We start from the raw sequence: 18931 nt of genomic DNA on the forward strand, positions 1-18931 counted from the left end.
ATTTCCTCAGATGATCCTTGAATATACTGTTCATCAAAGCCTGAAATGTGGATGGGGCGTTGGTGAGCCCAAAATGCATTGCGAGAAATTCGTAATGGCCCTCATGAGTTCTAAAGGCTGTTTTTGGCACATCATCATCTCTGATTCTTATTTGATGATACCTTGACTAGAGGTCCAGCTTTGAGAATACCTTAGCCCCACATAATTCATCCAATAATTCGTCTATGACGAGCATAGGAAATTTCTCCTTTATCATGGCATTCTTACTTGGGTCTCAATCTCTTTTTTCTGTACATGAGGGTGTCTATAGGGTCTAAGTGCAATGGGTTTGATACCCTCCAGGAGAGGAATGGTATGATCTTGGGCTCTAGGAGGGGGTAGGCCCATTGGTTCAGCAAACACATCTGGGTAGAGGTCCAATAATTTATTGATCTGAAGGTCCATCACAGGTATCTTTTCTTTCGGCCCATCATTAACCATCTGTACCCAAAGCACTTCATGGGCCCTTTCTATTGTTTTCTTAGCCTGACCCGCTTCCATTATCTTTGTTTTGGGTGGTTTAACCCCTTTAAGCTCATGGGCTCCCTCCTTGTTAAAAAATCTCAGCCATAAGGCGCAAAAATCCCACAGCACCGGGCCTAAGGTCTTCAGCCACTGCATTCCCAGGATGGCATCGTATACGGGAAGAGGCGATAAGTAAAAATCAGCCTTAATGTCAACTCCTTGGCTTTTGATAGGTACCTGGTTGCATTTACCAGAACCCTGTAACTTCTGTCCGCTAGCAACCATAACCTCGAAGGTCTGGTCAGAAGTGGGTAAGACCCTAGCCTTCTCAGCTATTCTTGGGTCCAAAAAATTTTGAGTCGAACCATTATCAATCAAAATTAACAGAGGTTTATTGTAGAGTGTACCATATATTCGCATTGCTTGTGAACAATTTGTACCAGAGATGGCATGTAGTGAAATCTCTGGTGGTGGCTCCCTCTGAGTTACTGCATCAGCCTGCTCTACCGTTGCATTGTATATCTCCTCAGTGTCTTCCTCTGGTCCGACAATCCAGAACAGTTTCTGGGCCTTGCACCGGTGTTGCGGTGTGTATAACTCATCACAGTTATAACAGAGCCCCTTGGCTCTTCTCTCCCAAGCCTTTGCAGGTGTAAGTCTTTTGACCTCGGGGATCCGGCTTCCTGTCTCGGCAGTCAGATTCGGAGTCGTCTTGAGTTTCAGACCCATTGTAGATTTCCTTCTGGCATTTCATTCTTCTTCCTCTAGTTGAGCTAGCCGAATGGCTCTGGTGATAGTCATCGGCTCGAACTTCTCCACTCCTGCCCGAATCTCTGGTTTCAGTCCAGCAACAAAGCAGCCAACTAAGTATTCCTCCGGTAAACCCTTCACCCGTGTTGACAGTCTCTGAAATTCTTCAATGTACAGCGTCACATTCGCCGTTTGAGTGGTTTTGGCCAGCTCCCCTGCCAAGTTACTGCTCTGAGCACCATTAAATCTGCTACCCAAGGTGACGACGAACTGTCTCCATGTCGGGTTTGCCTGATAGCCTTTAAACCAGCAATACCATTCTATTGCTCGTTCTTCAAACCCCACGCTTGCAACAGTGATCCATTGCTCCTCTGGAACTCCTTGGAGTTCGAAATACTGCCTAATCAGCATCAGCCACCCATCCATGTTCGAGCCACTGGAACGTGGGATGTCCATCTTCAACCTTCGCTGGAATTCCCCGCCGGTATTTTGAGATCCCTCTTCGGTGTTCGATCTCCCTTGGGCTGGATCTGCAGGTGTTTGTCGACTGGTGCCTTCTAAAGGGGTAAGGCCGTCTAGTCTGTGAAGCATCTCCTCCATTCACTGGTCTAAGCGTTCCAGATGACGCTCAGTTCCAGCTAGTCTTTGCTCCAGGCCTTCCATGCTCACGCTTGGGATCTGGTGCTCTGATACCAGATTGTTGCCTTCCTCTCTCCTCTGGCGAGAAGAGGCTCGGGAACGTCCTCGAGCTATAGTGAAATATTCATCGCTCTAGAGGTTAACTCAAGAAACACTCAAATTATTTCATTCATATCCTTGTGATGAAGAGGTCCATGACATTTATAGGCGAGTTAGTTGTAACCAATCTGCCATGTGGCTCGAATATTCCCTCATTCACACTTTCTACATTGGTTCTAATAAAATGAGAAATACTGAAGGAGCTGACGGTTATGACGTGCGAGACCTGTCGTGCATGTCTTGCATGGGTCATTCGCTGGATTCTGCGTCATGCATGGGCTGCATGCGGTTATCCTCCGTTTCTGGATGTTCGATGAAGATGGTATGGGCCGTGGGCTCCTCTAGTATCTGTATCAAATTCCATCAAAAACAAAAGAAAAAAAGGGGATAATGATCTATAAATTAAACCCTGTAATCTGAATCGGGTCAGTTTAAATTTTGAGTTTGTGGCTTTTAAAAAATAAGAACTGTACATTTACTATTCAGTCGTTTGCTGTGTTTAATGTCTGATAATACTTTGACTTTTATTTATTTTTTCCAGTTTTGTAGTTTCTACAAATAAATACAAGAATTCAGAAAAGTTAACAAAATAATTATTGTTATTTGTTGTATGATGCATTGTTACAGAATACTATTTTTTAATAAATATTCACTGATAAATAATACTGTTTTTTAATCAATATTGTTACTTATTTAAAAATATATTATTTTTACAAATAGTAATGTCTTTAAATAAAAAATAATTATTGTTAATTGTTCTATGTTGCAATGTTAATTAATTTTAATTAAATGAATTTTTCTGCTAATTATAAAATAATTACTGTAAATCGTTGTATTAATTTTAAATAAATGAAATTTTCTGGTAATTATAAAATAATTACTATAAATTGCTGTATGATGAACTGTTAAATAATAAATGATATTTACCTAATTTATTTGCAATGCTAACCATTTTTTTCTCTTATTCAGTTTTCCAAAAGATAAAAAGATAAATTAATGATACTTACCTATTTTTGTCGAATTATGTATTTATCAAGTTGTTGTAATTGATGATGATGATGATGATGATGATAATGATGATGATGAATTAACTTTTTGAAAGAGAGGGGTACTAACAATAATTAATGACTTCTAATTAATTAATTTCAGCTATTAATTACTAATAATAATAACTCACTGATAATAATTAATTACTGATAATAATTTCTTATAATAATTACTACTAATACTTAATTACTGATAATATTTCTCATTATTAATCTGGAATGGTAATTAAAAATTATTTTCATAATGGTAATTAATAATTTCAAAATAATCATTTTATATTTATATTAACTCATATTAATTATTTTGAAAATAAATATTTAACGTTTATTATTTATATTAGAATTATTATCAAAAATTATAATTTATACATTTATATGAAATAATTAATTATATTATTATTATCAATAATTATAATTAATTATTACTAATAATAATGATGATTTCTAAGAAATATTAATTACTGACTATAATTACTTATTGAAAATTAATTCCTTAATTATAACAATGATAATTATTACTTTAGAATGTTAATTAATTAATGGTAATTAATAAGTATTTTAATAATGTTAATTATTAATTGGGATATAATCATTTTATATTTATATTAACTCATATTAATTATTTTATAAATATATAATTAGTGTTACTCGTTTTATTATTATTATTATTATTATTATTATTATTATTATTATTATTATTATTATTATTATTATTATTATTATTATTATTATTACTTATAATTAATACTATTATTATTCTCCGATAAATATTTCATTTAGTGAAAGTTAAATTATAAACTTTCAATTATTCATTATTGTTAAACTAAAAGAATTATAAAAGTAATTACAATTTCAGGAATTAACTAAAAATCGTAATTATAACAAATTAATTACTTCATAATAAAAATAAAAAGAAATAATAATAATAATAATAGTAATAATAATAATAATAATAATAATAATAATAATAATAATTTAATACTACTTATTTCAAAATCAATACACACATAATAAGAATATATATTAGTAAATAATAGTAATAATAATATACTTATTATTATTACTGATTCTATGATTATTAAAATATTATTAACCTATATTACTCAATAAAGACATGGAATAAAAAAATATTCAAATTACCACTAAATGAAGGAACTAAAAATCTATGAGTATTCTAATTGACTTGAATTTGACACGTCAACATGCCCAAAATTATAACTCCAACCTACATTTCCTATTTCTCTCTCTCAATTCCCATAATTCAAATATACCATTTGGTTATGTACAAGTTTCTCTACCTTTTTCCTAAAGATAAATTTTAGGCAGTCTACGTGCGTTGTGGGGAGCTTAATCTTAAATCCATAACCATGATTGACCAAAAGAAGTGTTGCCACCTAACTTGGAGGTGACTTCCATACTCAGGATGGTCCCATTATTCTCCTTTCTTTCATGTTTCCTTTGTTGGATGGGCTTTAGAGTCCTGATTATATTATTAGTTGATTGTATCCATACATATGATGATTTGATTGTAGTCATATATTTTTCATCTCTTACTTCAGATGATGGATGCATCTGCAAATGTTGTTTGGCATGGATTGTTTTTCTTAGCAGCTCTTTGAATGATTTTCTTCCTTCTTTGCCTCTTTGAATGGACATCATTTACATGCTTTTTATCCATTCATATGTCCCTAAATATTAAGCATTATTGGTGATATTGTTGTAAACATCCATCTAATTTTACTATTTTATAAATAGATTAATGATTTCAAAGTTATTGATACTTTTTTGGGGTGGATTGCTCAACAGGACATTGATTTTTTATTGTTAAATAGTAAATTTCAAATTAAATGATACTGTAGTTTTCCCTTACTTACTATGGGATCATTGTCTAGATAAAGCATGGTAAGTCTCTTAAATCAAATAAAGAGCCTAGCCTAAATTTCTATTATAAATAATTAAAAAATGAAATAATTCAAATTAAATCAAATAATTAATAATAATAACAATCATCAAGTAAATAATAATAACATTAAACTATTTATAGAAATAATTAATAATAATAACAATCTTCAAGTACTTAATTAAGTAAATAATAAAAAACGAAATAACAATCATTAGTTATCATTAATGTTTATTCAAAGCATGCCCCATAATAATTACCGAATACAATAATTAAACCTTAAATAAGAATCAATATTTATTAACAGTCATTAAAATTGTTAAGCCAAATCATTAATGTTTATTCTTAAATGCAAAATATGAATTAAAAAATCTATTACATAATAATTATACTGGTTTGGAAAAAAATTATTTTAAGTAAATATTTAAATAATTACAAATTTAGTTGTTATTATTATTACTATATAACAAAAATTTTAAATAAATACTAAAATAAATTAATAATAATAATAATGGTTAAATTAATGTAATAAACGGTTCAATTTGAATTTAATGACCTATATACTTTTACGGGTTTGACATATAAGGGTCAATTTATGTGGACCCGTAGACTGTATGAATGTCTTAAAAACTGGCAATTTATAAATAGTAATAAAAAATGGTAATAAAAATCATTAATGTTTATATATATATAATTAACTTCCCCGTACTTAGTACGGGGTCATTCACTAGTTAAAAGTTCAAAGGCAAAAAACTTAAGCAACATCTCAACCCTGATCTACTAGCCCAAGCACGACGAGCCCTGACCTAGTGGATTGGAATTTATCTTCAGTAGGGCTTGGGCTTTGCCTCAAGTTTAGCCAAGGCTACAGGCTTATGGACCAAATGTCCGGGTTTAGGCTGAATGTCAAATCGTAGATGAGACATCCTCGTCTCATGTGTGTCTAAAGCTTCTCAAAGAATATAGGGGTTTTTATAGTTTAATCCACCCCTAGGGTGAAGTTAAGATTTTTAGGGGTGGACTGAATTTGACCATGGTTTGATGCTAAATCCACGGGCAGGATGTGGTTTATATGAGATCATTTAAGTTGTAGGCTTGTAGTTTGGATCAAATCGATAATTTAAGAAACAAAATTATGGATATATTGACGGTTGGAATCAGGCATTGGTTTTTGACAGTTCATAAACCATCTAAAATATCTGACTGTGGAGATGGCCTCTAACTTTATATATATATAAGAAAAATCTATGGCGCTAGTTGCTAGAAAGACATAATGGAATAACCTTTTTAATTTGATCATTCAAACCCCATCCTGGTGCTAACTACAAAATTGCTATGTGTGGCGAGTAGAGAGTAGTTGGCAGGAAATTTGGTTTGGTTACATAATTTACAACCGCACATTGAGAACATATATATACTATTTCATTTTTTTATAAATAACACCTGATTGGTTATCATGTTTATGATTTCAGTTAATTGGTCAAACAATACCATAACTTTTCTATATCATAGTCAAACCCATTGCCAATGGAAAAATCTATAATGCAGGAAATACATGGCACCGAAAGAGTTTTGACCAATCAAAAGCAACCGATGAATTTTGATAAATAACACCTGATTGGCTATCACGTTTATGGTTCTAGTTAATTGGTCAAATGATATCATAGCTTTTCCATATCATAGTCGAACCCATTTTGATAAATAACACCTGATTGGCTACTACGTTTATGAATCCATTTAATTGGTCAAACAATATCATAACTTTTCCATATCATAGTCAAACCCTATTGCCAATATGTGGCTATGGTGTTATGCATATACAAACGTGTCCAACGTTTTGTGATTGGCATATCCATCTTCATCAAAATCCTGATGAATTGTAACAAGAAAATTGTTCAGGGTACATGTTTCTCAATAACTATCAGCGGTCCTTGCCACAAGTATGGATCCGAGAGATAAGATAGAGTTTACTTGGTTATAAGATGGGCTGTTATATTATCAATCTTTGGTATATAAGGCTACATTTGGCATTCTTCATCTTAAGGACTTATCTCTTTTTTGCAATTAAAAACTCAGTGTTTATAGAGGCATTTTAACAGTAAGAAGGAGATAAGTCTTTAAAATAAGGAATGCCAAATGCAACCTAAGCCACTAAACAATGGGAGAAATGAAACTAGTAAGCTCTGCAATCAAGTAAGTCTTATAGAGATCACATCTCCGCAACACAAGGGGCAGCCCTACAATGCCCCATAGCACATCCATGCCGTGTATTGGGAACATCTCTCGATGATGACATCATCGGTTCTAGTACTATCATCAGGAGATGTTCCCAATACACGGTGGGGATGTGCTATGGGGCGGAGATGTGAACTCAGTCTTATATGCCATGAAAGATTAAGCATTTGTTTGGCATCGATGTTGTTGCTTTAGAAAAAGGTGGCATATCAACACCACGTCGGAAAATACGGTGCTCTAGGAAACACCTGCTTGTTTGAAACCATTTTCCATAAAGAACGGTGCTCCAAGCCACGCCTTGGAAATCAAGAAGGTGTGGTTTGGAACAACATCGAATTTGGTGTTTTCTCATATTGTAGCTCATTGCTGCCAACGAGGATGTGATGTGACAGTGACGTGGACTTCCTATAATGGGTACCAGTGCTGAAAACAAACATGGAGCATTGGTACCAAACAGAAAGTGTTGTTGTTGCTCTAGGAAATGTCCTACCTAGCAGCAACATTTCATTGTTTCCAAACAAAAAAAAGACATTATTTTCTCAGAAAATGGTGCTTCCAACCCACATCATCAGCAGCATACCTACAACATCGATACCAAACATATATTAAGGTGGTGTTTGATAAATCTGAAATTTGAAGTTTGAAAAGTTAAAAAGATATTAAAAGTGTTTGAAATCTGAAAAGAGGCATAGATGCTTTTCTACTTTTTAGAGGCTTTGAATACTCAAGCCTATTTGTATTGGACCAAACCTTTAACATATGAAATTCTCTAATTTTACTATTTTACCCCTAGAATAGACTATTTGGTAATTTTGAGCTCAATTTGTACTATTTCATATAAAATAATTTATTAAATTCAAAATAATATTTAATAATTAATAATAAATAAAAATTTAATAAATAACAAATAAATAACTAATAATTAATAATTACTAAAAATAACTAATAGTTAAGAAAAATTATTAATACTTAATAAAAAACACAAACAAAAATTAATAAAAATAATTAATAACTAATAAAAATTGAAATAATTAACACCAATAAGGATTAAAATAATTAGTAAAAAATTAATGAAATTAATAATTAATAATTAAAAATTAAAATTAAACAAAATAGTTCACAACTAATAAAAATATTAAAATAAATAGCACTAATAATTACTAATCAATATTGTCAATCATTAATAATTAACAATTAATAACAAATACATGATATTAAAATAATTAAAACGAAATAAAGATGAAAATAATTAATAAAATAAGTAACTAATAATTAATAATAAAAACAAATAATTAAATAATAAATATGTAACTAATATCTAATAAAAATATTAAATTAATCAACAATAATAAAAATTAAAATAATTTATAATTAATACAAAAAACTCATAAAAATAAAAAATAATTTATTCAATTCAAATAATTGATTAAAATAAATTATTCAATTTAAAATATAATTTATTTAGAAAATTATATCGTTCCCTAACTCGTCGTCTCGCCCTCGCCTGAAACGTTCCACATCTTTAATGCATCAATCGTCATAAAGCATAGACCATGCCTATTAGTGGTTTCGAGGGTGTGCCCTTGGGACAGTGATCGTGAGGTGGCATGGTGACCGGATTAACAACTCGAAGCCCTTGTGGGTCACCACGGCTCACGAAAGCCGAAAAATTTCAAGCCTTCTACACCGGGAGGAAGCTCCGTGACAAGCTTGATTTCTCGATTCATAGTGTTTGTTTCTCCTTTCCTCCACTGCATCCAAACCGCTTCGCAGGTCGTCTCCACAGGTTGTGCAGTGCTACCCCTAAAAGTTGAAGAATACAGCAAGAAGATGCAATGTCAGATGTAGTTTGTTCGATGCGAAGGTTTGCGGCCATGAAATCTAGAGCAATCTTCAGACGCACAAGTTTGTTCGAGAGAGAAACCTGGAGAGAAATCAGATGTAGGCGGCGATCTTCCTTCTCGTTCGTTCGAGAGAGAATACAAATGAATTAGGTTTCTTAGGTTTGGGGTTAAACAGGGGTAATTCGTGCCATTTCAAAATTTTTTGAAGGGCATTTTTGACTTTGTGTTGGCTTTGAAACGCGTCTGAGCGCGTTAAGTGTCAAATTACGAAGTTAAAATTTCAAATCTAAAAACAGATTTCAGATTGATTTTCAGACGCAACACCAAACAAATCTGGTGTCTGAAAAGCAAGTTTTTCAAACACCAGAACTCTAAAAAGTGTTATCAAACACCACCTAAGAGGTTCCTCCAACAAAGTTTTGATCACCACTAACACATTTCCCTTGACCAAACTCTCATGATACCTAGCTCCAATGTAGAAAACTTCGATCTCTATAAACACCATCGCCTCGTTTTCGGAATCCAGGTTTTGGCATCCTTACAAATTTGACCCCACACCGTTCTCACAATATTTTCAAACATGCATTCAGAACATCTTCCCACAAATGAAAGTATGTGAAGTAGAGATATTCTCTTTACACATGTGCAAATATTGTAATGATGGTGTGAGGACCGAGGGCCAATTTTGTATTCCCGTTTTTAGGCTCGGTGAGAAGCGAAATCTGCTCCTTACAAATGGACGCCTCACAGGCACATTCATTGTGCATCGGGAATCCGTAGATGGTAGGATGTGCGTATGAGTCCGGATCTGCTTCTCATGCCGACCTCACAGCATGTACCAGCCATATATCGGAACATCTTCCATACTACACGTTAGTAATATACGGTGGATGATGTGATTAACGCTCTGTGAGGAGAAGATCCCCTATTCCTATCGAAAGATCATTGCAACCATACATGATACATGGATAACATTTATCATCAATGTCAAAAGGAGATATTCCAATGTGTGGCCGCAGTGGTAGGTTGGGACAGTTTTGACAGCGTCTTATTGGTGGCAGATCCCACCTCGTTCGTTTTTTCGGTACGTCTGAGGAGCTGCTTGGTCCACCTGATTGATTACCATTTTTGTGAGACTGCTTGATATCATGGTGGGTGGAACCCACCACCAATCGCCATTCGCCAAAAAGGTAAAGAGAGAGAAAGGAAGAGAGGCAAAGCATAATGTGGTGTGGCGTGTGAAGTTACCCAAAAAGCCAGATACATGCTTAACCGACACGTAATCCATCGTCAGTTTCAAACCCAACCAACGATAAATAACGATAGTCGCGGGGAACGCCTTAAGGCTTAAGCATCGATCAGCCCAGCTCCAGCATCGAATTAAAACAAAATAAAATTGGGTTTCGTATAAGGAGCTACAAGATTATGTTGCTTCGTCCATCGATGCTCTGATTACGGCATTATAACCCAAGGCGGAGCATTTTATTAGTTATATACCGTTAGGTACAATATTGAAGCTCTTAACAACATCTTGTTCTTTGTCAGTTAATCTGACGGTTGAGATTGGAAAGTCTCCTCCAAGTCCTCCTCTTCTCTTACTAGAGGACTGGTAGGTGGTAGCTGAGCTAGGTGCTTTTGGAAAAGTTGTTTTCAGTTTCTCCCTCTTTTATCCCTTTGTCTTTCTTCCTTTCTTCCATCCTCTCCTCCTTCCCTCTCTTCGTTTTCCCTGCAAGACTTCTTCATCTTCAACGCATCAGATCGGTAATAAGCTTTCTTTCCTTCTTTCCCTTCCTCTTCCACTGTAACTGACTGGAACTCTTTTTTGTATTTTTAGTTTTTCGATTCGGTTCCGTGGGTTTTTTTACTTTTTTTTTTCTGTAATTTCTTTGGTGCTAACTTGCTTTCTTCCATCTAAAACTTTACTCTTCTTTTTTTTATATAATTTCTTTGGTGCTAATTTTTCTTTAATTTGCTTGAATTATCCTCAATTTCCTCTTTTCTTTTTCTTTTGCTTGCGAAGATGAAATCTATGCTTATTGAGTGGTAGTTACTGGTTTCCTTTTAATTTCTAGGGTTTCTCCACCTTTGTTCTGCTTGTTCGTGCATGTTTTACAGTAATACGTTACGGCCTTGGTTTCTAATTAGGACTTTGGCATTTTGCTATTCGTCGATCCTTCCTATTAAGCTCCATGGTGTTTATATTTGTTTAGTTTCTGAAAATTTTATTTTTTCTTTTGATCAGGTAGTGTTCGATCGCAATATGGTTTCTTCTTGTTTCCCTATATTTCATCGACAATTTTGCATCTGTCTTTTATGTTTTTCATTACGCAATTTCTTTTGGAAACCTTTCATGCTTCTCCGTTTAGTATTATGCGTCCAACGACCTTCCTGGGGTATGATAATTTGTGTCTGAGCTTGTATCCACGGATTAAGGTTTTCTTGTCCTGCATACTCTATTATTTGATGGCCTCTGATCATACTGCTGCTAAGCTTCCATTTTAACGTCTTCCCTCTTTTCCCTATTAGGGTTTTATTTTTATTTACTGATATTTTGGTTTATGGGTAACGGTCCGAGTGTGTTTTGCTGACCTTTAAGAAATAATTTTCATTTATTTGCAGGTTAATATGGGAACCAGATACAAAACTACCGTGGTCGCTCTTTTCCTTTCGTTCCTTTTGTTTCCTCTGGTCTTCTCTGCTTCTAATGATGGGCTGCTTAGAATCGGACTGAAGAAACGGAAATTCGATCAGAATAACCTGCTTGCTGCTCGACTTGAGTCCGAGGGAGGGGAGCCTCTGAAAGCTTCCATTCGGAAGTATCGTCTCCGTGGAAACCTTGGAGATTCTGGTGACACTGATATGGTGTCGCTGAAAAACTACATGGATGCTCAGTATTTCGGAGAGATTGGTGTTGGTACCCCTCCTCAGAAGTTCACTGTGATATTTGACACTGGCAGTTCTAATCTGTGGGTACCCTCTGCCAAGTGTTACTTCTCGGTAGGTTGCTGTAAACATGCATGCTTACTACATGGAATTTTCTCCTTTGGAAGTTTGCATCTTATCTCATTGGGTACATGAGAAATATATTCTTGTATTTTGGCACAGGTCGCTTGTTATTTCCATTCCAAGTACAAGTCTAGCCAATCAACCACCTACAAGAAAAATGGTTTGTTTTTCTTCCTTATTGCATTAACCACAATGATATTTTTGTTCAGTTCAGTGTTTTATATAGACTTCCAATTCCTTGAGTCTGAATTTTGGCAATTTTTGTTAGAAACGTATATTTTTTATACTCAGCTAAAAAATTAAAGAAAAGAAGAAAGTCATAACTCAGTAGATTGAAAACATTCTAGGTATAGTGATCTTAGTATTGGATAAGAGCTCAGTATGCATTATTTGTTCCTATTGTATGTCTGTGTACACAAAGGTCTGTTACCATGTATGTTATATCTTAACATGAATATTGGAACTTAGGTCAGAGATGCCCTTTATGATATAAAGTTGAAGTTAACCTCATTTGTACTCACCAATAGAAAAGGGGAGAAAAGAAAAAGTATGGAATCGAGTAATTATATATATATATACTAGTAAACGTGTACGTGCATTTGAATGTGGCAGTATCTCTAAGACAAAACTATTTATAATTCATGGGCAGTTTCTAAAGTGAGAATAAAGGACGTATATGCACTCTTTATGTTCGCTGTGTGCTTAGACAAGAGGGGTAGAAAACGTCCGATGAAAATTCCAGAAAAAAGGGGAATTCTCTCTTTTATAGGTAGTCTAGATATATATGATTATTAGTACCCTGGTGTTCAGCATTAATTTAGATGATGATATGAACCAACATAAGGGAAGAATTTTACAACTCTTCAGGTAATACTCTGACTGGTATCTTGCTATTAAGTTAGAATGCTTGATATCATGACTTTACATGCCTGGAAAACAAGGGGTTCAGATTCTGTGTCCTGTTAAGGAAGGATTGCTTGTACATGTAAGTTTTATATGGTGAATATTCAGGAATATGCATTTGATAGGGATAATTCTTGATTGGCCAGATGAATGGTTCCCTTGGCAAAACTCTTTCAACCTATCTATTTCTCTATGTACCCATTGTGCTGCTGTATGTCATATTTGGACAACTATTGTCATATGTAAAAGCCTTCCATAACAGGAAACAAGATTGATTGTGCCATGAAGTTCTTATGCATGCCGTCATCTCATATTATAGTTCATTATCACAACATTGTTCTTGAAGAAAAATGTTTTTAATATTTTATAGTCCAATTTATCATGTAGGGAAATCTGCTGAGATTCACTATGGGACTGGAGCTATTGCCGGTTTCTTTAGTGAAGACACTGTGAAAGTTGGTGACCTCATTGTTAAAAACCAGGTAAGTATATTTCATCTTGTTCAAGCCTGTAATTCATTTAGAGTTTGCCTGCACTAATATTTGTGATCCTTTACAGGAATTCATTGAGGCAACAAGAGAGCCCAGTATCACATTTTTGGTAGCCAAGTTTGATGGCATACTTGGACTTGGATTTCAAGAGATTTCAGTTGGGAATGCTGTCCCTGTTTGGTATGTTTGCATATTTTAGCTATTAATGTGTTAAAAGATCCTTTAGAAGGGCAACAAATCAATGTTTTTCCAGATATGGCAAGGACACAATTGGACAAGGTGTCAGATATGAAATTTACACTAAAAACTATAGTATATAACATGATATGACACCTTTGTACAGGTATCTGGTATCATAAAGAAAAATTGAAGAAAATTTAGAGAAAGTATATAGTATGGCAATACTTGGTTAAATATTTAATTAATTGGAGTTCTGATCTCTGCAATGTCTATGCCAGCTGGTTGAATCAGACAATTAGCTTCTCTTCATGAGCTAAAATTAAACTTGCAATTATTTATAACATCTGCTGATTTAACTGCAATTTCTTTAGGTACAACATGGTTAATCAAGGTCTTGTTAAAGAACCTATTTTCTCATTTTGGTTCAACCGAAATGCACAAGAAGAAGAAGGGGGAGAACTTGTGTTTGGTGGAGTTGATCCAAATCATTTCAAGGGCACACATACGTTTGTTCCAGTGACCCAGAAAGGCTATTGGCAGGTAGGCAGCATTACTCTGTTGCATTCTTACTCAATAAAAGATGAATTGTGTTGTTATGAGGAGCTAATAAAATTATTGCCTTTCTTTCTGGGCATTTTTCTAATCTTCTGTATCATCTTATTCTCAGTTCGATATGGGTGATGTCCTGATTGGTGGTAAAACAACTGGTATGTAAAAGAGAACTTCACATCATATTTTTGTCCCTTTTATAGACAGAGAATATCCTTTACTGCTGTTTCTGATATAATGATGTTGGTTTCAGGATTCTGTGCTGGTGGTTGTTCAGCTATTGCTGATTCTGGAACCTCTTTGTTGGCGGGTCCAACGGTATGTTTTTTATTCTGTTCAACGATTCTGAGTTTTGAAGACCAGTGATATAGGGTAGAAGGATACACAATTACACATAGACATGTAGAACACATACACAAAAAGAAAGACAAAGGAGAACAGAGAATAAAACAAGGAGAAAAAGAACCATGTCTTCGTTCCATTGGATTGAGAAAAAAATTTTTGTTAGCATTTCTTATAATCTGTCTCACTGTTATTGAGAATCAAAGTAATTATTAAAAGATAAATATTATTGGAATTAAGCCTAACAAATCCAGAATTATCACATAACCATTTATTGATGTGGCTTCCCTCTAAAATCAATTTTCGTAATATGGAAAGATAAATATATTGCTGAATAAATAAAATCTAAGTATCATAGGTGACATTCCATTATATCCAATGAACCCTTTTCTAAATTTTTCATTTGCAGACAATTATTACTCAAATCAACCACGGCATTGGAGCTACTGGGGTTGTTAGCCAGGAATGCAAGGCAGTTGTTGCACAATATGGGGAAACGATATTAGAGCTGCTATTAGCTGAGGTATGCAATATGCCATTGTGTCCAACACCCCCACCCTTGCCAAGAAAGAAAAAAAAATGCCCGTCTTTCGCTGTTTCCCTTTATTTTATACCATACTAAAAGTGCATATTCTACATATAAATAAAAGGATGTTGTCTTAAACAATGGTCTGATTTCTGTTCCATTGGCTGTATTTGACAGACACAACCAATGAAAGTATGTTCCCAGATTGGTTTATGTACTTTTGATGGGACTCGAGGTGTTAGGTCAGGGAAGCCATTTCTTTTCATTTTTATTATTGTTTTTGTTCATCAGTATTCCATAATTCTGTTTGAAGCAGAAATCGGTAAATTGGATTTTATGATCGTCTTTTCAGTACTGGCATTGAGAGTGTGGTAGATGAGAAGAATGGCAAATCTTCTGGTTTCCTGCATGATGCCATGTGCTCTGCTTGTGAGATGGCTGTTGTGTGGATGCAAAATCAGCTTAGACAAAACCAAACACAGGATCGTATATTGAGCTATGCCAATGAGGTGAAGTGTTTGACCTTATGGTTTGTATTTCTTAATGAGTTTTGATTTGAAGTGTTTCTCACACAATTTGCTGAGATTGCAGCTCTGTGATCGTTTGCCTAGTCCAATGGGAGAATCTGCTGTTGATTGTGATAAACTATCTTCCATGCCTGTTGTTTCTATTACTATTGGTGGTAAAGTGTTTGACCTCACTCCCGAGGAGGTATGTTCTCAAACTGGTTTTGTTTGAGAATCATGTGGAATTGGGATCATCTCATTTGAGTTCTTAATACCAATATGTGAATGCAGAACTTCATCATTGATGCATATTTATTACAGAGATTTAGAACTTCAACAATGACCATCTTTCTTGTTTACAATTTGGATTGGATCCAAATCCAACTTTATGTGCTCAAAAACTAGAATGAAATGATTGCTGTCCATGTAGTTAAGAAACGAGAAAAGTTGTCTGTTTTCATACGAGCATATGGACTTGTGATGTTGGTACAATTTATTCATGCTTATTCATGTATGGTTTCAAGTGGAAAGTATTTAGTGTCATGTTGGCCATCCCCTTTTCCCCTTTATGGATGTTTATTATATGGCTTTGTTCTTGCGTTATGACCTACTATCATCCGTGTTTATTTACTCGTTTATTTTGATGTGATCAGTACATCCTCAAAGTGGGTGAGGGACCTGTAACTCAGTGCATCAGTGGATTTACAGCTTTGGATGTTCCTCCTCCTCGTGGACCTCTTTGGTAGGGTTTCTCACTGCTGGTCTTTGATCTTCTTCCTTGGCGTTGCATATGTGCTGACCATGATATTGATGATGGTGCCGTTGTATTATATACTCGAAATCGTCACTAGCACTAGGGATATGTAATAACTGGTAATTATTCTTGAAGATCTAACCCATGGAGATTATAATATGCAGGATCCTGGGAGATGTCTTTATGGGCCGTTACCACACCGTATTCGACTACGGCAATATGAGGGTTGGATTTGCAGAAGCGGCATAAGTTGATCTGGCTCTTCCATGCCCCTCCTTGACTTGTCCTATTCTCTTCCCTGCTGTCATATATTACCATTACCATGCGAACTTGAAAAAACAGGCCGTCTCATCAAACACTAGCCCACCAGAGACATGGTGGCCTTGAACTAGGATCTTAGTGTTTGTAAATATTTTCAGGCGTGATAGTTGTGTTTATAAAATCTAAAGACCTACATTGCCACACTTGCTTGCTCTTTTGTGTATTCTATTATGTCGTCAGCTCTGTTTCTCCTATACATGCATCTGATTATATTTCATTACCACTGATAGCGTCATATCATTAAGTAGTTGTTTCGCGAGTATTGATTATTCATTTCACGAAGGTGATGTTTGGCATTGATGATGATTTATCTTTATTAATTATCCAGAAATCTCACCGGAATCAGTGACTTGAAAAATCATCAAAAATTGTTGTTTGGTATCATTTATGGTTTATGCTATGTAAGTTTTTTTTTGAGAAATGGGCTTTGAGTTTGTTTGGTATTTGATTTTAAAGACCAATGCCATGTTGGATGTCATGCCACTCATCCTCAAAAGATCAAAATCAGTTAAAAATCAAGAAATCACCAGAAAAGGTAATCCCTAAAAAGAGTTTATTTTAATAATCAATTTTTGGTTTATTTTTCAGAAATTAGCATAATCAGTCGACCAAACAAGAAAAAAATCATCGGTTCTTCAAATTTTGATATAGATCCTGTGTGGCACAGATTTCTGGCAAATCATCATTGATGTTAAACATCACCAAAAAATGGTTACTGTTGAGAGATCAATACCAAATCTTGGTCCCAGTCATCTGGGTTCTTGGGGAGGATATATTGGATGCGGTTTTTACCTTTGGCATTCTTGAAAAGACTACAAATGCAAATATGTACAGTGCAAATACAGTGCACTCTAAATGGTTGTATTTGTAATCCTTCCATGCTGAGCCTAAAGCTGTGTTTGGTTACAGCACGTTTATTTGTGCTAATGCAAAATTATGATGGTGCAAATTTAGTGTAAATTCTGATTTATTTTTGTTTCAAATTTTACTTATTTTGTTTCATTATAGTACAAATGATATAAAATAAGACCTGAAGCAGAATAAATTAAAACTGAACAAAATTAAATCGGAATTTACATTCTTTTCATTTGCACTCCCATGCATCTGTATTAGTGCAAATAAAATTGGACTGCAATCAAATGCAGCCTAAGGGAAAATCTATAGTACATAAACTGTACTGTAAATCAAAACAAATGAACCAGTGTTAAAATGATATTACAATTGACACTTGAGGTGTTTTTAACGTGAAACATGAATCAATAAAACATAAATTATGTGATGTTTTAACGTGCTTGCACCTTTACCACCTCGGCTATATTGTCATTTACATTAGTTTTGATTTGAAATTGAGGGATGAAATTCATCCAGAGTTTGATTCCAAACATAAGTGCAGTTTTTGCCATAGAAATATAAGTTATGCTTCACTAGGTTTACAGAAGTCTTGGCCATCACACACACACTGGTCATGAAACCAATATAATGTGTGATGATCCATACATGATACACCAAAAAGGAAAAAAGAAAAACTTTTTTGGCATGCGTATGCAGCATCTGGCCCCCAATGGGGCGGGGAAAAAACCAGCTTGATTGGATTTGGATGCATTTAACCAGCACATAAATAGATCCCTTTGTTGTAGAAATCAAACAAATACATCAGCTTTTGAAGGAAAAGAAAACTGAATCATTGTTTCTGTAATTAATGTTTTTTCTTATAAAATCAATTCCATATTGCAATTGGCTCAATGTGGAATAATCACATTGCGCCCACAGAAAAATGGATGGTCAAGAGGTTATATATCTCATAAAGAAATCCTACAAAATGTTTTCCCCTAATGTTGTAGAGATAGACTGCAAGATGACCAAAGACGATTTTACAAGGGGCAAAATGAAGTTCTAAGCACCATAAGGATTGTGATGTCCATATTAAACAAGGCCAAAACATTTTTTTGCACAATGGGAGAGATGGGAGAGAAAGGTGATTACCCTAATTAAGTAAAGAAATCACCTGATTGCAAAATTCATGTCATTTAACCATCAAATCAGCATTATCATAGTCCAATAAATTAGACTACCAAGCTGTTAGCAACCAAGGGGGAAAATGAAAAGGTCTTTTAGCAAAACAATGTGCAAGCATCATAGAAGATAGAGCTGTTCCAACTTCCAAAAGCATTTTCTTTCTGTTATGGGTACTGCAAAAGCATTTTCTTTGAAACAAAATGTATATTTTCTTCTTTTGATTCTAAAAGTATACGAGCATCCTTCTCTGGTTATTAATAGTCAGTCACGGAGTTCTTTTTCACCAGAAGCACCAGAATGATCTAATAGAAGTAAAACAA

The 18931-nt window shown here is 34.5% G+C and overlaps 1 protein-coding gene across 3 annotated transcripts; it reads left to right on the forward strand.

Annotated features, from left to right (window-relative positions):
- The first annotated feature begins 10347 nt into the window (after positions 1-10347).
- LOC104594044 (aspartic proteinase A1-like) lies at positions 10348-16738 on the forward strand. Of its 3 annotated transcripts, none has more exons than XM_010254163.3 (14): positions 10348-10520; positions 11637-12014; positions 12123-12183; positions 13314-13408; positions 13485-13597; positions 13969-14137; positions 14265-14304; positions 14400-14464; positions 14898-15011; positions 15192-15256; positions 15367-15523; positions 15606-15725; positions 16174-16262; positions 16439-16738. In XM_010254163.3, the coding sequence occupies exons 2-14, from the start codon at positions 11643-11645 to the stop codon at positions 16521-16523; spliced, it is 1545 nt and encodes a 514-aa protein (XP_010252465.1). In that variant the 5' UTR covers positions 10348-10520; positions 11637-11642; the 3' UTR covers positions 16524-16738. The 3 variants fall into 3 exon arrangements, with proteins under 3 accessions (XP_010252465.1, XP_010252464.1, XP_088758670.1); XM_010254162.3 differs by having other exon boundaries at positions 10359-10778; XM_088902544.1 differs by having other exon boundaries at positions 10360-10626.
- Positions 16739-18931: the final 2193 nt, after the last annotated feature.

Source organism: Nelumbo nucifera, chromosome 1, assembly GCF_055504915.1.
Source record: "Nelumbo nucifera cultivar China Antique chromosome 1, China Antique-T2T, whole genome shotgun sequence".
In the NCBI taxonomy this organism is placed as follows: Eukaryota; Viridiplantae; Streptophyta; class Magnoliopsida; order Proteales; family Nelumbonaceae; genus Nelumbo; species Nelumbo nucifera.